Source organism: Cyprinodon variegatus, unplaced genomic scaffold, assembly GCF_000732505.1.
Source record: "Cyprinodon variegatus isolate N-32 unplaced genomic scaffold, C_variegatus-1.0 Scaffold436, whole genome shotgun sequence".
Classification (NCBI taxonomy): Eukaryota; Metazoa; Chordata; class Actinopteri; order Cyprinodontiformes; family Cyprinodontidae; genus Cyprinodon; species Cyprinodon variegatus.
In genome coordinates this window covers 29095-48038 of record NW_015150889.1, presented here as the reverse complement: position 1 = coordinate 48038, position 18944 = coordinate 29095, and the positions used below count along the sequence as shown (strand labels likewise).

At 39.6% G+C, this 18944-nt stretch overlaps 3 protein-coding genes across 3 annotated transcripts; all 3 read left to right on the top strand.

Annotated features, from left to right (window-relative positions):
- Window positions 1-2815: 2815 nt before the first annotated feature.
- LOC107093634 (tripartite motif-containing protein 16-like) lies at window positions 2816-4847 on the top strand. The gene has a single exon (XM_015388815.1). The coding sequence runs from the start codon at window positions 2862-2864 to the stop codon at window positions 4662-4664; it is 1803 nt and encodes a 600-aa protein (XP_015244301.1). The 5' UTR covers window positions 2816-2861; the 3' UTR covers window positions 4665-4847.
- Window positions 4848-10436: 5589 nt separating this feature from the next.
- On the top strand, window positions 10437-12535 carry LOC107093620 (tripartite motif-containing protein 16-like). Its single transcript, XM_015388799.1, has one exon. The coding sequence runs from the start codon at window positions 10449-10451 to the stop codon at window positions 12111-12113; it is 1665 nt and encodes a 554-aa protein (XP_015244285.1). The 5' UTR covers window positions 10437-10448; the 3' UTR covers window positions 12114-12535.
- A 3383-nt stretch (window positions 12536-15918) lies between these two features.
- LOC107093622 (tripartite motif-containing protein 29-like) lies at window positions 15919-17785 on the top strand. Its single transcript, XM_015388802.1, has 2 exons — window positions 15919-16854; window positions 17636-17785. Exons 1-2 carry the CDS (start codon window positions 16057-16059, stop codon window positions 17783-17785), a joined length of 948 nt encoding a protein of 315 aa, XP_015244288.1. The 5' UTR covers window positions 15919-16056.
- Window positions 17786-18944: the final 1159 nt, after the last annotated feature.

The window sequence follows — 18944 nt, the reverse complement described above, 5'->3', positions numbered from 1 at the left end:
GTGGAGTGGGAAAGGCATTGAAATAGCAGTTGCATATGATACAATAGAAAGAGAAGGAGACACATATGAGAGTTCTTTTGGTCTGAATGAGAACTCTTGGGCATTGTGTTGCTGGCCAAATAAATATGCATTTTATACTGATAATGTGGAGGAGGATATTGATGAATCAGTTCTTGTTTCCTCCACAGTGGGAGTGTACCTTGATTCCAAAGCAGGGATTCTGTCTTTCTACAGCGTCTTTGGGTCTAAAATGATTCTCATCCACGAAGTTCAGACCACATTCGATGAGCCTCTATATGCTGGGATTTGGCTTTCACGCTCAGTAGGAACCACTGCAGAGTTCATTCAGTTAAAATAGAGCAATAAATGAAACCGAGCAAAAGTTTAAAGCTCTGGTTCATTTACACCTCAGTGATAACGCCTAGTTATCCTCAGAGTAACATGGTTCCAATGGAGAGTTAATTACATTGAAAACAGGAAGCATTTTTGCATAACAAGCTTCTTGATAACGTTTAAAGAAAGAAATTATGTGACTTATTTCAATAATATCGCATAAAGAAAAAGGTTGAACTATTGATTCTACAATCTCAAACTACTTATATAGCATGCTACAATGCCTGTTCTTATATTGAAGTATGGATCAAAAATTATGCATTATACATTATGCATTATACATTATGCAGCTATTATTTCATATTAAATATCTAATAATGTTTTGCGTTAATGATTTTGTAGATGGTTTAAATCTTTACTACTAGTGGGAAATTACTTCCATGTTATTGGATCAGCAGAAGGCGCAACACTTTGAACTATTTGTCTAAAATATAAGAGCTACTGTTTGATACCAGCTCACGGCTTTTATTAATGTAAACTAATGTATATTTACACTCTTTATCTGTTAGAAATACTATAAAACTTATTTAATCTTTTTTAAATTGATTCAAACTTTGGAAATATGAATAATAGAGTTTCTGCTGTACAATGTTTTTGTTTGAAGTAAAATGTAAATATATGTGATTGTTGTTTTAATAATGGATTAAATGAACCATTTTATGTTTATTTTTCTTTGCAGTTTGACCAAAATTATACATTGTAGTGTATATTTTTTCATTTAGATTAAGGGTTGATTGATTATATACCTGTTACTGAACTGTCGTAGCTGTTAGGGTACAATCAATTGTTGCTTTGCTTTCTGGAAAATGAATAAAGGTAATATCCTGACAATGAATGGTGTTGACATTTGATAAGCAGTTCAAAATAGAAATATTTGGTTTGTAATTTGATATAAAATAAACAACAATGGTGTGGGAACTGCTTTTATTTTGGAAAATTACAAATACTGAATACACTAAGACACCTCTACTGGTTTAAGTCTCCGCATTGGCCTATAAATGTTTTGTTGATTACTTTATTTTTCCATTAGTGATGTACGTTAATGTTTTTTTCCACCACCACCATCAGAACCAAACAAGTTCTTAAAACAATCATTAAATTCATATTGAATCTCAGCAAAGGTATAAAATATAATTCTACTGTCTTATAATTGATGCAGTTATGTCTGTGAGCAACATTTACTGACAATTAAGAATGAGGTGAATAGTTTTTATTTTTCTTTGTCTTAAAAATTTGTATATGTTGATTTTAGAACACAAAATTAATATGCTTTACAAAGGCTATCAGGTAAAACTGTTAATATGAGATACTAGTAAAAAAAATAAGTCACCAAAACCTAAAGTCTGCAATGGAACAGGCCCTGTTTGATTCTTGATTTTCAAAAGATCCCAAAAGTCTTCTACTTTTATACTTGTAATCTGCTTTGATATTCCTGGTGGTCCATGTCAACTGCAGTACCACCAAATTAACACTAGATGGGAGCCACACACTACCAACAAGTCATGTTAAGAGATAAGATGTTTGTAATTTTCTCCTCAGTGTAAGTAGCAGTACTGCCTTTTAGCAAGAAGGTTCTGGGTTCAATTCCTGGCCCAGGGTCTTTCTGCATGGAGTTTGCATGTTCTCCCTGAGAATGTGTGGGTTCTCTCTTGGTACCCCGGCTTCCTCCCACAGTCCAAAAACATGGCTGTTAGGTTAATTGGCTTCTCTAAATTCTCCTTAGGTGTGTGCGGGAGTGGTTGTTTGTCTCTGTGTTGCCCTGCGATGGACTGGCGACCTGTCAAGGGTTTACCTGGCTGGAGATGGCTCCAGCACCCCTCATGACCCCACTTGGGATTAAGCGTGTTAGAAGATGGATGGATGCTTGTATTGTGGCCTGGTTTGTTGTTGAAGGGAGACAGAGAGCTGAATGCTCAAAGCATTTGATAATCACAGGCATCAGTGTTCACTGAGGCTCTATATGGCTCATTTTTTAGGAATGTGGATGAATTTGTCACAGATAGAAAGACTCTGTAAGAATCCCAGCCTCAACCTGTGCAAGAAAGCTGTGCAGCTTCTCTGCCAGCATATTGCTGCCTAGAGGATGGTAAGTAGGATATGGTTTTGTTGTTGTTTAGGGCCTGAATGCCCCTTCACATGCCTTGGGGGTTATGGTTCATCATATCTCCTTTTTTTTTGTATGAATCTTTGGCCTGTCTAATGCTCCTTCCCATGTCAGCACTGGCAGTGTTGTAGAGAGCTACCGAGGTAACACCCAATTAAGAGATATCATGAAAAAAGCGTTCCTTCCTTTTCTTAGAGAGAAGGAGGGGCATTTCTTCCAGGAAGATGGAATCTCACCCTTCCAGTATATCCAGAAAAGTAACTTCCTTACTAAGTTACTCCCCTTTCAGATAGCTGGAAGTTCATGTTTGTTTGCTTTAGAAGAAACAAAACCTATCATGCAGTGTCAGTTCACAGTGTGAAAAATGGCACACCAAGGATATCAGATGGATTCTGTGAAATTATCCTGTCCGATCTGTTTGGATCTGATGAGAGACCCGGTAACTATCCCCTGTGGACACAACTACTGCATGAACTGTATTGGAAACTTTTGGGATGGTGAAGAGAAAGAGAAAGGGATCTACAGCTGCCCTCAGTGTAGACAGAGGTTCACACCGAGGCCTGTTTTAAAGAAAAACACCATGTTAGCAGAGTTGGTGGAGGATCTGAAAAAGACTGGACTCCAAGCTCCTGCAGCTGATCACTGCTATGCTGGACCTGAAGATGTGGCCTGTGATGTCTGCACTGGGAGGAAGATGAAAGCTGTCAAGTCCTGTCTGGTCTGTATGGCTTCTTATTGTGAGAATCACCTTCAACCTCACTATGATGCTGAACCATTACAGAAGCACAAGCTGGTGGACCCCTCTAAGAAGCTCAAGGAGAACATCTGCTCCAATCATGATGAGGTGATGAAGATCTTCTGTCGTACTGATCAGCAGTGTATCTGTTATCTCTGCTTAATGGATGAACATAAAGGCCATGAAACAGTCCCAGCTGCAGCAGAAAGGACTGAGAAGCAGAAGGAGCTCCAGGAGAGACGACAACAAATCCAGCAGAGAATCCAGGACCAGGAGAAAGATGTGAAGCTGCTTCAACAGGAGGTGGAGGCCATCAATGGCTCTGCCGATAAAGCATTGGAGGACAATGAGAAGATCTTCACTGATCTGCTCCGTCTCCTGCAGAAAAGAAGCTCTGCTGTGAAGCAGCAGATCAGATCCCAGCAGGAAACTGAAGTGAGTCGAGTCAAAGAGCTTCAGAAGAAGCTGGAGCAGGAGATCACTGAGCTGAAGAGGAAAGATGCTAAGTTGGAGAAGCTCTCAATCACAGAGGATCACACCCAGTTTCTCCAGAACTACCCCTCACTGTCAGCACTCAGTGAGTCTACACACTCATCCAGCATCAATATTCATCCTCTGAGATACTTTGAGGATGTGACAGCAGCTGTGTCAGAGATCTGGGATATACTACAGGATGTCCTGAGAGACATAAGGACAGACATCTCACTAGCAGTCACTGAAGTGGATGTTTTGCCACCAGAATCAGACCAAAGTACAAAGGAAAATGTCAACGATGACTTAGATGAACTAAAGGTCATAGATCAGTCAAAAAACATGCAAACAACAGTCGCTATAGCAGATTGTACGCTTTCGTCGTCAGAACAACAGACCAGAGCTGGGTTCTTAAGGCATGCACGGAAAATCACTCTCAATCCAAACACCGCACACAAATATCTGGAATTATCTGAAGGCAACAGAAAAGTAACAATGACCAATGAAAACCAGCATTATCCAGAACACGACGACAGATTCACTAGGAGGTGGCAGGTCCTCAGTAAACAACGTCTGACTGGACGTATTTACTGGGAGGTGGAGTGGAGTGGGAGAGGCATTGAAATAGCAGTTGCATATGATGCAATAAAAAGAGAAGGGGACACACAGGAGAGTACTTTTGGTCTGAATGAGAACTCTTGGGCATTGTGTTGCTCACCAAATAAATATACATTTCATACTGATGGTTGGAAGGAGGATATTGATGAATCAATTCCTGTTTCCTCCACAGTGGGAGTGTACCTTGATACCAAAGCAGGGATTCTGTCTTTGTACAGCGTCTTTGGTTCTTTAATGATTCTCATCCACGGAGTTCAGACCACATTCAATGAGCCTCTGTATGCTGGGATTTGGCTTTCACGCTCAGTAGGAACCACTGCAGAGTTCATTCAGTTACAATAGAGCAATAAATGAAACAGAGTAGCCCAGTTTAAAGCTCTGGTTCATTTACACCTCAGTGATAACGCCTAGTTATCCTCAGAGTAACATGTTTCCAATGGAGAGTTAATTACATTGAAAACAGGAAGCATTTTTGCATAACAAGCTTCTTGATAATGTTTAAAGCAATAAATAATGTGAATTATTTCAATAATTATTTATTTCAATCTCAAACTACTGGGGTTATGAATCAAAGCTACATCTGAATATTTACACTGCTCAAAAAAAAGTAAAGGAACACTTTGAAAACACATCAGATCTCAATGGGTGAAAAAAATCCTGCTGTCTATTTATACTGATATGGACTGGGTGAAGTGTTAGGAACAAAAGGATGCCAACCTACATCACTGAGCTCCTGGACAGTCTGAGGTGCATCCTAGCGGCGTCGGATGGATCAAAACATAATGTCCCAGGGGTGTTCTATTAGATTTAGGTCAGGCGAGCGTGGGGGCCAATCAATGGTATCAATTCCTTCATCCTCCAGGAACTGCCTGCATACTCTCGCCAAATGAGGCATTGTCGTGCACCAGGAGGAACCCAGGACCCACTGCAGCAACATAGGGTCTGACAATGGGTGCAAGGATTTCATCCCGATACCTAATGGCAGTCAGGGTGCCATTGTCTAGCCTGTATAGGTCTGTGCGTCCCTCCATGGAGATGCCTCCCCAGACCATCACTGACCCACCAACAAACCGGTCATGCTGAACGATGTTACAGGCAGCATAACGTTCTCCATGGCTTCTCCAGACCCTTTCACGTCTGTCACATGTGCTCAGGATGAACCTGCTCTCATCTGTGAAAAGCACAGTGTGCCAGTGGCGGACTTGCCTATTCAGGTGTTCTGTGGCAAATGCCAATCGAGCTCCACGATGCCGGGCAGTGAGCACAGGGCCCACTAGAGGACGTCGGGCCCTCAGGCCACCCTCGAGAAGTCTGTTTCTGATTTTTTGATCAAAGACATTCACACCAGTGGCCTGCTGGAGGTCATTTTGTAGGGCTCTGGCAGTGCTCCTCCTGCTCCTCCTTGCACAAAGGAGCAGATACCGGTCCTGCTGATGAGTTATAGACCTTCAATGGCCCTGTTCAGCTCTCCTGGAGTAACTGCCTGTCTCCTGGAATCTCCTCCATGCTCTTGAGATTGTTCTAGGAAACACAGCAAACCTTCTTGCAATGGCACATATTGATGTGCCATCCTGGAGGAGTTGGACTGCCTGTAGGGTCCAGGTAGCGCCTCATGCTAACAGCAGTGACAGTGACCCTAGTCAAATGCAAAACTGGTGAAAAAGAGTCAGAAGAGATGAGGAGGGGAAGAAATGTCAGTGGCCTTCACCTGTAAAACCATTCCTGTTTTGATGGTCATCTTGTTGTTGCCCCTTTAGTGCACCTGTTGTTAATTTCATTAACACCAAAGCAGCTGAAACTGATTAACAACCCCCTCTGCTGCTTACCTGACCAGATCAATATCCAAGAAGTTTAATTAATTTGATGCTATACTCTGATTACAGTGTTCCTTTAATTTTTTTGAGTAGTGTATAATTAAAGCTACTCATCTAGCATGCTACGATGTATGTTCTAATATTAAAGTATGGATCAAAAAGTAAATGAACATTATGCAGCTATTATTTCATATTAAATATGTAGGTTTTATGTTAATGTTCGATGGTTTGAATCTTTACTACTAGTGGGAAATTACTTCCACGTTATTGAATCAGCAGAAGGCGCAACACTTTTTGTCTATATTCTAACAGCTACTGTTTGATACCAGCTCATGGCCTTTATTAATGTAAACAAATGTATATTTACACTCATTTTCTGTTAGAAATACTATAAAACTTTTTTCTTCTTTTTAAAATTAATAGAAATTTTGGAAATATGATTAATAGAGTTTTTGTTGTACAATGTTTTTGTTTTAAATTAAAAGAAAATATATTTTATTTATTTATTTTTATTTAACCTTTACCAGGAGGTACCTTGAGATAAAATCGTTTGTTGTTTTAACAATGGATTAAATGAACCATTTTATCTTTGTTTTTCTTTGCAGTTTGACCAAAACTATACATTGTAGTGTATATTTGTGTATTTAGATTCAGCATGGATTAATTATATACCTGTTAATAAACTCTCATAGATGTTAGGGTACAATCAACTGTTGCTTTGTTATCTAGAAAATGAATAAAGCTAATATTCTGACAATGAATGGTGTTGACATTTGATAAGCAGTTCTAAATGGAAATATTTGATTTGTGATTTGATATAAAATAAACAACAAAGGTGTCGGAACTGAGCTTTCATTTTGGAAATTTACATATACTGAATACACTAAGACAGCTCTACTGGTTTAAGTCTCCGCCTTGGCCTATAAATGTTTTGTAGTTTTAATTCATTAATGTGCTTATGTAACATCCATGTTTGTCCTTTGAGAACCGTTGAGTATCTCACAGTAGATGTGTCTAAGTTCAAATACAAGACATCCTGATAGACACATTGTTGAGGCATGAACCATGATAATCATTTTGGAAGTTGAGAAGCAATGCCCATGTTTCACCTTAACATGATCACTGGAGAATAGGATGGTCATAAAATAGCTGCGAGACCTGTCTTCTCTGCTCTTAAACCCACTTTTCAGGCCAACTTGCTCCTCAAGACACGTCCCACAGGGGTGTGCCTTGGCCGCCACATGGAGCTGAGTACAGTAAAAAAAAAAAAAAAACACACACACATAAAGGATTTCTCTCTCTTTCCGTGAATCTTCCTGGGGGTTCACATCGGAAGAGGCAACCACCATGAAGACCCAGGCTCAAGGCTCAGATCTCCAGAATGAACAAGGCTAAGTCGTGATGATTCACATTCCATAACCAAACTGCTTCAAAACAGACAGTTTGCAACACATTTCTTTGAGTTTCAGAACTTACAGAGCCGGACTGGAGGTGAAAGTCTCTTGAAGATCCCTTGGTGTGAGCTGCATGGGACAAAGGACAACCCCCCCTTTGCTGTTAGCCTGCCTCGCTAAGCTGCTGCTGGATGAAAACTCAAACCTTCCAAAACGCACATGGAAAGAGGTTTGCAGGTCTGGCACATTTAACACAGTTAAGCATCTTTCTGAGCTCCTGTTCTATGTTCCCGCTTGATCAGCAAGATCAGCAAATCAACTGACTTTGTTGCGGCAAGATCTTGACTGAAAACTAGAGGGAAGCGTTTGCTGTGGTTGCACCAAGTCTCTGGAACCGTCTTAAACATTAGAGCAGTCCAGTCACTTTGTATGTTTAAGTCTTTATTGAAAACCTACTGTTTGCACTTGCCTTTAACTCTAGTTGAGCAAATTATTTTTTTATTTCTTTTTTGTAACCTCCCTTTGTGTTCTGTAATTTCTTATCACTTATTTCATTGAGTTTACTTGTATTGATGCATGCATATAGGCAAATGCACGTATGCATTTGTATTAAATGTGCTACAGTATATATAATAAACTTGCCATTGACAATGTTAGGTTTATTCAATGATAATTGATGTGTGTACACATCGAACATTGGAGAAATGAGATGGTTCACTCTGTTTACTGCAAACTGTCATGCAACAGTGGTAGAAAATTGCTGATGTTTGTGCAAGGATAACCACAGTTATCAGGAGACCACTCTATTCTGTGATTCAATCAGAGGAGCATTTTGTCCTATGACCTGATCAATTGCCTTGTCAGAAGAACACTCTACTTTGTAACACCCACCCCACGTGTTATGATCTGCTAATAAAAAAGCTTCTGCTGAGGAAGCCCGTCAGAAAGTAGATGTAGCTAATTGTAGCTCTCTCCTTCTGCAGAAGCCGTTAAAAATCCCTCTTCTGTGTAGACTCAGTTCCTCTTTTACGAACCTACATTTTTTAACCTAACAGACAACAAAAGAAAACAACAGAACGCAAGAACAGGACAGCAGCAGCCTGTTTCTTTTCATTTACCAAACTGTCATTCAAAGAATTAATTCAGTCATAACAGCGTGCTGTAGCAGCAGAATGCTGGTAGTCATAAAGGCCATTAGAAAAATAAAATCCTCCTTTGATGAGCACCAGTTTATGCTACAAATACAGAGCCATCAAGACAATTAAGGATGAATCGTCACCTAGTGGCAGATATTGTAAATCCTTAAAACAAACATCTGGATTCTGTTTCTTCTCCAAGCCCTCTGGTTTTGTGTTAGGTTGATGTTGGCTCATATGTTCTTTGTTGCTTCGTTGTACAAAGTTACACTTTGATGCATGTATCTGACATTTTAACTAAAGGCTCAATATGGCATTTTTAAATGGAGAAGAATAAAATTACTATTTACTTCAATGTAGGGACCCTTGTTTTTAACTCTTCCCACAAAATTATAGCAAATAAAAGTTAAATGTAATAAAGAATAAGAGAAAAAATAAACATGGTAATAAATAATCTTTATTGCCATAAAGGGAATGACTTTATGATAAAGCTGGTGGGGACACTGTACTGTAAGGGTGGGGGCCGATGCACCTGCAGTTTCTTTTTGTGTGGCAACTTATAAGCACCTCTCTGTATGACCAACATATGATGGGTCAAGCAGTCCCTGAATTCCTCACACTCAATGCTGAGAAGTTGATGATCCTGAATAATAAAACACTTCCTTGAAACTTGATACCTGCTATACTATTAAATCACCTAAGACTACCGGGACTCCCTCCAATGTCTGAACATTCAAGAGGAAGAGAAATAAATGGAATGATTTAAACAGAGACTCACTTTGAGATGTATTCGGAGTTTGATAGATGATGCAGATGAAGAGGAAGGAAATACAAACAAATATATTATTTGCTGTTATTAGATTAAAATGATGTATAATTTACCCTTTAGTTGTCTTAATGGTGGGGGTTGTAACATAAATGGGGGCTTGTCCGGGATATAATGCTGCTTACCTCCCTAGAGTACGTATGATGTTGAAATATTATTTTATGAAGGATTTAATGGGGGAGGGTGTTATGGTCACTGACCTCTAGGAGCTCTCTTTATGAGAGAGCTCTCTGTTTGTTTTTCAGGTCTTCCTGGCTATTACAGGTGTAATGTGTTGAAGCTCGTCAGCCACCTCATAAAGAGCTTCAACCCTGAGATGTCAGGCCCCCTTCTCTTACTCACTGGGCCTTGATCTTAAGTGATCTTGCGCATGAGCTGAGTGTTTCTGTGTGTTCATGTTGAACAATTGACTGACGAAAGTTTTGTTTTTCTGTTCATAGTGGAAGCTGGTAGTGGTTCTCTGCCATTTTTGGTGAACTGTTTTCTCCTTGTTTTGTGGTTAGCCAGGGAGTCCAGGAAATGTATGTTTGTATGTAAATGTATGTAAATTGTGAATAAATCCAATCAGTGAATTAGGTTGTGGGTTTGTGGGTTATTGTTCATCATCTCTAGATTTCTATTTTTATTTTAATTGATTGTTTTTATGAGTCTGATGCTCTTCTTGATCCTCCTCCCCGTGTCAGCTCTGGCTGTTCCGTAGAGAGCTACATAGGTCCCCAAATGACAGAAGAGCTCTTCCCTTTTCTCTTGGAGGGAAGGGAGGAGCATTCCTTCCAGGTAGATGCAACCTTTGATTACCCTACCTGCAGTATAACCAGAAAATATTTACAATTCCAGGTTACTCCCCTTTCAGAGAGCTGAAAGTTCAGGCTTATTATGCAACAGACCAATTGCTTTGGAAGAAACGAAACCTATCTGACAGTAACTATTCACTGGACGAAAAGCAAGGATATCAGATGGATTCTGTGAAATTCTCCTGTTCGATCTGCTTGGATCTCCTGAAATACCCGGTAACTATCCCCTGTGGACACAACTACTGCACAAACTGTATTGGAGGCTTTTGGGATGGTAAAGAGAAAGATAAAGGGATCTACAGCTGCCCTCAGTGCAGACAGACGTTCACACCGAGGCCTGTTTTAGTGAAAAACACCATGTTGGCAGAATTAATGGAGGATCTGAAGAAGACTGGACTCCAAGCTGCTGCAGCTGATCACTGCTATGCTGGACCTGAAGATGTGGCCTGTGATGTCTGCACTGGGAGGAAGATGAAAGCTGTTAAGTCATGTCTGGTCTGTTTAGTTTCTTATTGTGAGAATCACCTCCAGCCTCACTATGATGTCTCTGGATTGAAGAAGCATAAGCTGGTGGACCCCTCTAAGAAGCTTGAGGAGATCATCTGCTCTCTTCATGATGAGGTGATGAAGATCTTCTGTCGTACTGATCAGCAGTGTATCTGTTATCTCTGCACAATGGATGAACATAAAGGCCATGAAACAGTCCGAGCTGCAGCAGAAAGGACTGAGAAGCAGAAGGAGCTCCAGGAGAGACGACAACAAATCCAGCAGAGAATCCAGGACCAGGAGAAAGATGTGAAGCTGCTTCAACAGGAGGTGGAGGCCATCAATGGCTCTGCTGATACAGCAGTGGAGGACAATGAGAAGATCTTCACTGATCTGATCCATCAGATCCAGAAAAGAAGCTCTGATGTGAAGCAGCAGATCAGATCCCAGCAGGAAACTAAAGTGAGTCGAGTCAAAGAGCTTCAGGAGAAGCTGGAGCAGGAGATCACTGAGCTGAAGAGGAAAGATGCTGAGCTGGAGAAGCTCTCAAACACAGAGGATCTGTACCAGTTTCTCCAGAACTACCTCTCACTGTCAGCACGCAGTGAGTCTACACACTCATCCAGCATCAATATTCGTCCTCTGAGATACTTTGAGGATGTGACAGCAGCTGTGTCAGAGCTCAGAGAGAAACTGCAGGGCATCCTGAGAGACACAGGGACAAACATCTCAGTGGCAATAAAAGAAGTTGAGGTTTTATTGTCAGGACCAGAACCAAAGACCAGAGGTGGATTCTTAAAATATATGTGTAAAATCACTCTTGATCCAAACACTGCAAACCGATATCTGGAGTTATCTGAGGGTAAAAGAAAAGTATCAATGACCAACGAAAACCAGTGTTATCCAGATCATGCAGACAGATTCACTAGAAGATGGCAGGTCCTGAGTAAACAACGTCTGAGTGGACGTTGTTACTGGGAGGTGGAGTGGAGTGGGAAAAAAATTGAAGTAGCTGTTGCTTACAGGGATATAGAACGAACAGGGGACACAGATGAAAGCGCATTCGGTTTAAATAATAACTCTTGGGCACTGTGTTGCACACCAACAAAGTATACGTTTTATGGTAAAAAACAGAAGTTCGATATCGCTTTCAAAAGTCCAGTTTCCTCCAGAGTAGGGGTGTACTTGGATCACAAAGCAGGTATTCTGTCTTTCTACAATGTCTCTGAGACCATGCGTAACATACTTAAAGCTACGACCTCATTCACTGAGCCTCTACATGTTGGGATTTGGCTTTCACGTTCAACAGAAACAACTGCTGAGTTTATCAAATTAAAATAAAGGATATTAATTTCCAGGGTTGCTCTGTTTATAGCTCTGTTTGTTTTCTATATTAAACATGCATAGATACATAGATACATGTCTAGGGAAATCTTAAAAACTGACAAGTTCTTCAAGTAGTAAACTAGAATAATTAGGGAAGCTATAAGCTACGGACATATTTTCCAAATACCATAAAGAAAGGTGACAAAAGTTGTAATATGTCAATGAGTAAATCTGTGAGCTCTATATTATGTGACATCTTTAAATTATATGTAAATTATGTCTAAATAAACTGCATAGAAGTGCTCATGTTTATCATATAGGCTTTTGTTTGATCTGTTTCTGGTTGTGTTCGCTTCCCACTGTTAGCTGGAGATTTTTAAATTGCTAAATAAACAAGATTTCGCATTTCTGCTGTTACTATTTTAATTTACATTAATAGTATACATTAACTGTGGAAACCATAAAATTATTCTATCAGGATGTGTTGGCACCTGAGGTAATGTACTATTAATGTTTAAAGGGCTGTAATATGCATTTCAAATTTATATATTTTTTTCCATTCTTTTTTAAATATGTTTCCAAATTTAGAAATCTGAAAATTACAACTTGATTTTTATTTGAACCTAATGCTAAAAAAAATTATTGTTTTATCAAATAATAAATGTTTAATTAATAAGTCAATTCCCAGAAAGAATTTGAACATGTTGCAAAACCTTAACATCTGTTTTTGTAAACATTCAAAGGACAAACAGAACATTGTATCCACAATATTACGTTGAATTTCTTTGATTGTACACAGAAATAATTTAAATTGGTGAAATTGCTACCGACAGAAATAAATACTGCATTAACAAAATGAAAAAAGCTCTTCTTTTGAAATTATGTACAATAGCTCTGAAATAAAGGTTGATTTTTTTATGGATTAATCAGTTTGTATTTGTGTTTTTATAATATATAATAAAATGATTTACAGTATTTCTACTCTGAGATACTTTGAGTATATGAAGATATTTGTGTCAGAACTCGAGATAAACTACAGGACAGTGCTGTTGTGCCATATGCCATGATCATGGTTGTTGGACATTGGGAACCAGTGTCCATATTTCATCCTGACATGATGACCAGAGAAGAGAAGACAGCTTTGGTGAAGAAACAGCTGTGGGACCTCTGTGTTACATTTCCATTACCAAGTATGACCAAAAGTCATTTAATGGAATTCTGCAGTCTATTCAGTCTATTAACTATTGCAAACTGATTAAGCAAATCGTTTGATAAAACCTTATTTGGCCAAATAATTGTTATTCACCTCATGGATGTGCATTGTGAATTGGTCTGAAAACTTTGCAATTTCTCCAAATTAGTGAAAAGCTAATTTTATCATATCCCAAATTCTTCCTGATAAACTTTGGTTTCAAACACAAAATCCATCTTAAACTGTAATATGTTTTTCAACCAAGTTTGCCCCTTCCTCTTTGTACAGAGTAGTTTAGTTGAATTTCACTAGTTTTAGTTAAGAGTTTTAAACTGAAATATTTTTGACTTGGAGCTGATTGATTTTCCATGTATGTGCAGAATTAACTGTTTGACCATGATTTGAGCTTGAATCACTTTCATTTATTGTTCTACCACATAACTAGTAGGGCGTGTATTCATAAACAATATATAACAGCCGAAATAATATCTCATTAAATAAGATATTTACCACCCCTACCGGGGAGGGCAATGAACATCTTAAAGTATCAGAAATCTAAATTCTCAGCTGGCGGGAAAATTAAATATAACAGTTAAAAACAACATAAATATGGCATCCAACCTGAATTGGCATATAATATAAATCCACAAAATTAATTGGCGTCCCTGGAGGAGCACTGAACATAAAATCCCAACAGTCAAGAAATGTTTTTTTTCCCCCATGAGAACCAAAGCCAAATACTAGAAATAGATTCAATTCTGGATTCAACACAGGAAACAGAAGTCTGTTATTATTTGAGGGAACTAGGAAAGTCCCATTAATAAAACAAAAGCAGACAGATTAACTGTTGAAGCTAAATACATTTTTCATCAAACCATTTCAATGTTTTTAACTTTGCCAGTGTTCCTTTTTGAGAGAGGATGATAATGGTGGGAAGGGAACCCAACCTAGACCCAAAAAGTAGACCAGAGAACCATACTTTGGCAATGTTATGACTAAAGTTCTTAATAGATTTATCAAGACCATGTAGTGTGAACACATCCTGGGCCAGCAACAACAAATGCACCTGAGCAGAGGAGGTTACTTAAGGAGAGATCATTAATATGATAAAAAACTGAAATATAAAATGGTTTATATATTAGAGAACATATGCAGGTGAACAGTTACATTAGTAGATAACACTTTATTGCCCATGAAAATGGACATTTTGTCTACGCAATCCTTTAGATGACTCCCACACAACACCACATCATACAAATTTATCACCATAATTCAATCAAAATCTAGATCTGCCCTAAACAGTCTATTTATCCTTTCTCTGGTTTATGAACGGAATGAAATAAGGCACAAAGGAGTTGTTATACCGGTGTCTTTTACCAAAAGGGACCCTACTGTAAATCACCTCACTGATGGCAAAAGTTCAATTCACATTTCAAAACGTGAGCCGAGTACAGATTGAGTACAGCTGAGTACTTTAAGACGGCAACTCATATCTCATGAGGCAGAGCAGACTTTTTTTTTTGTAAATACAATACTGGAGCAAAACTACCATGGAAACAATTCATTGCCAATGTAGGGCATTGTTTGTCCAAGACTGTGAGAACAAGCTGGGCCAAAAAAAAGATCACTTAAACAAATCCCTGAACCAGACCAGTGCTGCAAATGCTAGAAATGTGCAGAATTTGCAAAAGAAAAGAAAATAAATCTTAGGTCTTACATGCTGATTAAAGCAGTTGATGAGTTTTCAAATGTCAACTATTAAAATCCAATATCAGGTCCAGTAGGGGTGTTTTAAAAGCACTGAACAATTTTTCCCATCTAGAATTCATACTACATTCACTTGGCCTCCATGTGACTGCTGTTAATGTTTAACACTTTTTACTTTGATACGTTATCAGGCATGTTATACAAGAGAGCCAAGAGATGGAACACACCCTGGGAAGGTCATTAGTTTAAAAACTGAAAATCTCTGATAGCCGACAGAATTTCAAATATGTTTGATTTTCTCCCTACCTTAGGATTCCTGATCGGGAGGTGGTTGTGAGAGGCTGATCACCACTCGTTACCCGCTGTGCACAAAAATACAAAAATTCTTGCAGGAGTGGAGAATCGGCCCGAAAAGGGCAAAAAACTGTACAGTGCAAGCCCGGTTTTAGTCATTTTGATAGTGGGCTAATATACACAGAGGGCTCTTAGGAGGCTTATAGAAGACTAAAACAGTGTTGCGGCTCTAGATAGATCTGTTTTTTGTTTTGTTGATCCAATATGGCTCTTTGAACATTTTGGGTTGCCGACACCTGGTCTAGGAAACGTTCTGTAGGGATTATTGTACTTAATAATTAAATTTAACAAAAAAAAAAGTCCAGAAATCTTAAAGCTGTGTCCACAACAATAAATGTTTTCAGATTTGTTAATGTTTAGGCATAGATACAATAAAAGCAAGTTACTTCTTAGAAAAATTAAAGCAATGACAAAAAACAGACCTGTAGTGTACAGACATGAATATCAACAAAGCTATAAAAAAAAACAAAAAAAACAGAGCATAGCAAGTCCCTCCCTTTTTTTTTTCTGCTGATCCGCACTAACATTTCCTGGTTCGTTCTCTTTCACTACTCTGACATCTGGGGCTCAGTTGCCTTGAATCAATGTGCCGTGAAGATCTGCAAAGTCTGACTGCAGCGGATTAAAGAGGAAATGCACTGACTGTGTGAAACTTAAAACAGAGGAACTTTTTTGCAGACTTGTGGCTGTTGTTCTGAGGGCAAAATGGCACAACCAGGAAGTCTTGTTAATTCAGGTAAATTTCTTTGTTCGATCTGTCAGGAAATAATGAAGGATCCGGTAACTATTCCCTGTGGACACAGCTACTGTATGAACTGTATCAAAATTCACTGGGATGGAGAAGATCAGAGGAGAATCCAAAGCTGCCCTCAGTGCAGGAAAGAGTTCATACCGAGGCCTATGCTGGTGAAGAACATCGTGTTAGCTGAGTTAGTGGAGGATCTAGAGAAGACTGGAATCCAAGCTGCAGCAGCTGATCACTGCTATGCTGGACCTGAAGATGTGGCCTGTGATGTCTGCACTGGGAGGAAGATGAAAGCTGTTAAATCCTGTCTGATCTGCAGGGCTTCTTACTGTGAGGATCATCTCCAGCCTCACTATGAATCATTAAATTTTAGAAAACATAAACTAGTTCAAGTTTCTACCAAACTTCAGCAAAGGATCTGCACTCTTCATGATGAGGAGATGAAGATCTATTGTCGTACTGATCAGCAGTGTATCTGTTATCTCTGCACTATGGATGAACATAAAGGCCATGAAACAGTCCCAGCCGCGACCGAAAGGGCTGACAGGCAGAAGGAGCTCCAGGAGAGACGACAACAAATCCAGCAGAGAATCCAGGACCAAGAGAAAGATGTGAAGCTGCTTCAACAGGGAGTGGAGGCCATCAACGTAGCTGCTGATAAAGCAGTGGAGAACAGTGAGAAGATCTTCACTGATCTGATCCGTCTCATCCAGAAAAGAAGCTCTGATGTGAAGCAGCAGATCAGANGAACCAGACCAGTGCTGCAAATGCTAGAAATGTGCAGAATTTGCAAAAGAAAAGAAAATAAATCTTAGGTGTTACATGCTGATTAAAGCAGTTGATGTGTTTTCAAATGTCAACTATTAAAATCCAATATCAGGTCCAGTAGGGGTGTTTTAAAAGCACTGAAAAATTTTTTCCATCTAGAATTCATACTACATTCACTTGGCCTCTATGTGTCAGGGTTAGACTGCTGTTAATGTTTAATACTTTATACTTTTATACGTTATCAGGCATGTAATACAAGCGAGCCAAGAGATGGAATACACCCTGGGTAGGTCATTAGTTTAAAAACTGAAGATCTCTGACAGCTCAATCAAAATGTGAAAGCCAACATGAGAAAACTGAAATTTAAATATTGAATTTACAGGAGGTATATTATGCATATTCCATATATTCCATTTTTTTCAGACACTCAAAGGAAAAATAACACCAAAAATGTATTTCTTTATTGTATTTTTATAATTCTACTGATTGAGAAATAATAATACTGTAAAGGAAGTTAAACTTCAAGCACAAAATACAGCAGATTAGTCACATGGTGTCATTTTCTCCAGGATGGCTGCAGGGAATACTTCTTATGTATTTAAGCCTACTTAAGCCGGGCATACACTGTACGATATTTTCAATCGTTGAACGCACAGGGTTTCCTCGTACAGTGTGAGTTCACAGCTCATTATGTATGCTCTCACACTGTGCGACTCAATGCTCTGATGCGATCTACCTGCTCACACTGTACGTCTACCACGTTGGACTCAGGTCCACAGTGAGATGGCACCAATTGGACTTGTCTATCCAGAAGCCAAACTGTTAGGCATCCAGTTTGTGTGGGTTGTGCTTTTGTTTGTCTTCCCCCCACCACCAGGCACACACCTGCGCATGGTTACCTCATTACCAGAGGACTCTTAAGCTGCTGACTGCCACTACCTCGACGCCAGAGTGTTTGCCAGTTTTGGTCATCCTGCAAACTGGATGTTTTGGACCTTCTCCCCCCTGGAAGGATTCTCTGAGCATCAAACTGAGCTGAGGATTCAAGCTAGAGGTTTGGATCTACTTTTGCCCCAAGGATTGTTTGGGCGTCTCTCTGAGCAAGGGGTTTCATCTCCACAAGAAACCGTTTAAGTACCGCAGGAAAAGTAAGTGGCAGTCAGCTCCTCCGTTCCTCAAGGGAACACCACAACCTGGTTAAACCCTGTCCGCCCTCCAACGAGCAAGTCATTCACTGGAACAACCCACACCAACTGGATTCAACAAGAGACACCTTTTTCTGGAAACGTAAGTCCTGTTGCCTTAATTCCCTTCTTCAAATCGAAGACGCAAATTTCCCTCGGAGCCTGAACTAACCGCAGAATCTTCCCCTTCACTTTTCAGTCCCGGTTTGACAGTGTTCAGAGCAGCACTGGACTCCTTTCAACCAACTCTCAATTAAACCTGTTAAACTGTTCCCTGGTCTTTCTGTTTGGTCTTCTGCATGTGGGCCAGATCTTTAGATAAAATCATGACACAAACGAGTACAAGAGAGGCTACTAGAGATAAATGCGCAATTTTGTGTGCTGAAAGCCCTAAAAAGAAAAGGGCGACGACATATTTGGACAAAGACATGACTGAGAAAACGTGGCTACTACAGTTTGTCAATTTTACAGACAGAACTCCATTTCACTCGCACCCCGCCATGCTTCTGTGTTTTCGTCTGAGAGGAAGAACAAGAATACTTGTTTGAGCATGCGCACTAATTGATTTGCCCACGACCACCTTACGACAGCCAACTGAATTTCAAACATGTTTGATATTATCCCTACCTTACAATTCCTGATCGGGAGGTGGTTGTGAGAGGCTGATCAGCCCTCGTTACCCGCTGTACACAAAAATACAAAAATTCTTGCACGGGTGGAGAATCGTAGCCTGGGTGCCAGTCCGAACTTAGTCCCGCCCACAAGGTTTGAGTTCGGGGAAGTTCGGTCTGGCTCTACTCCATAGTAGCGCGAGTATTAAAGCCCACTGTCAGGCGATCCAATCAAATTGTCAGGGCGGGCTTTATACGATGATGGACAGATGATCAAGAGTAACG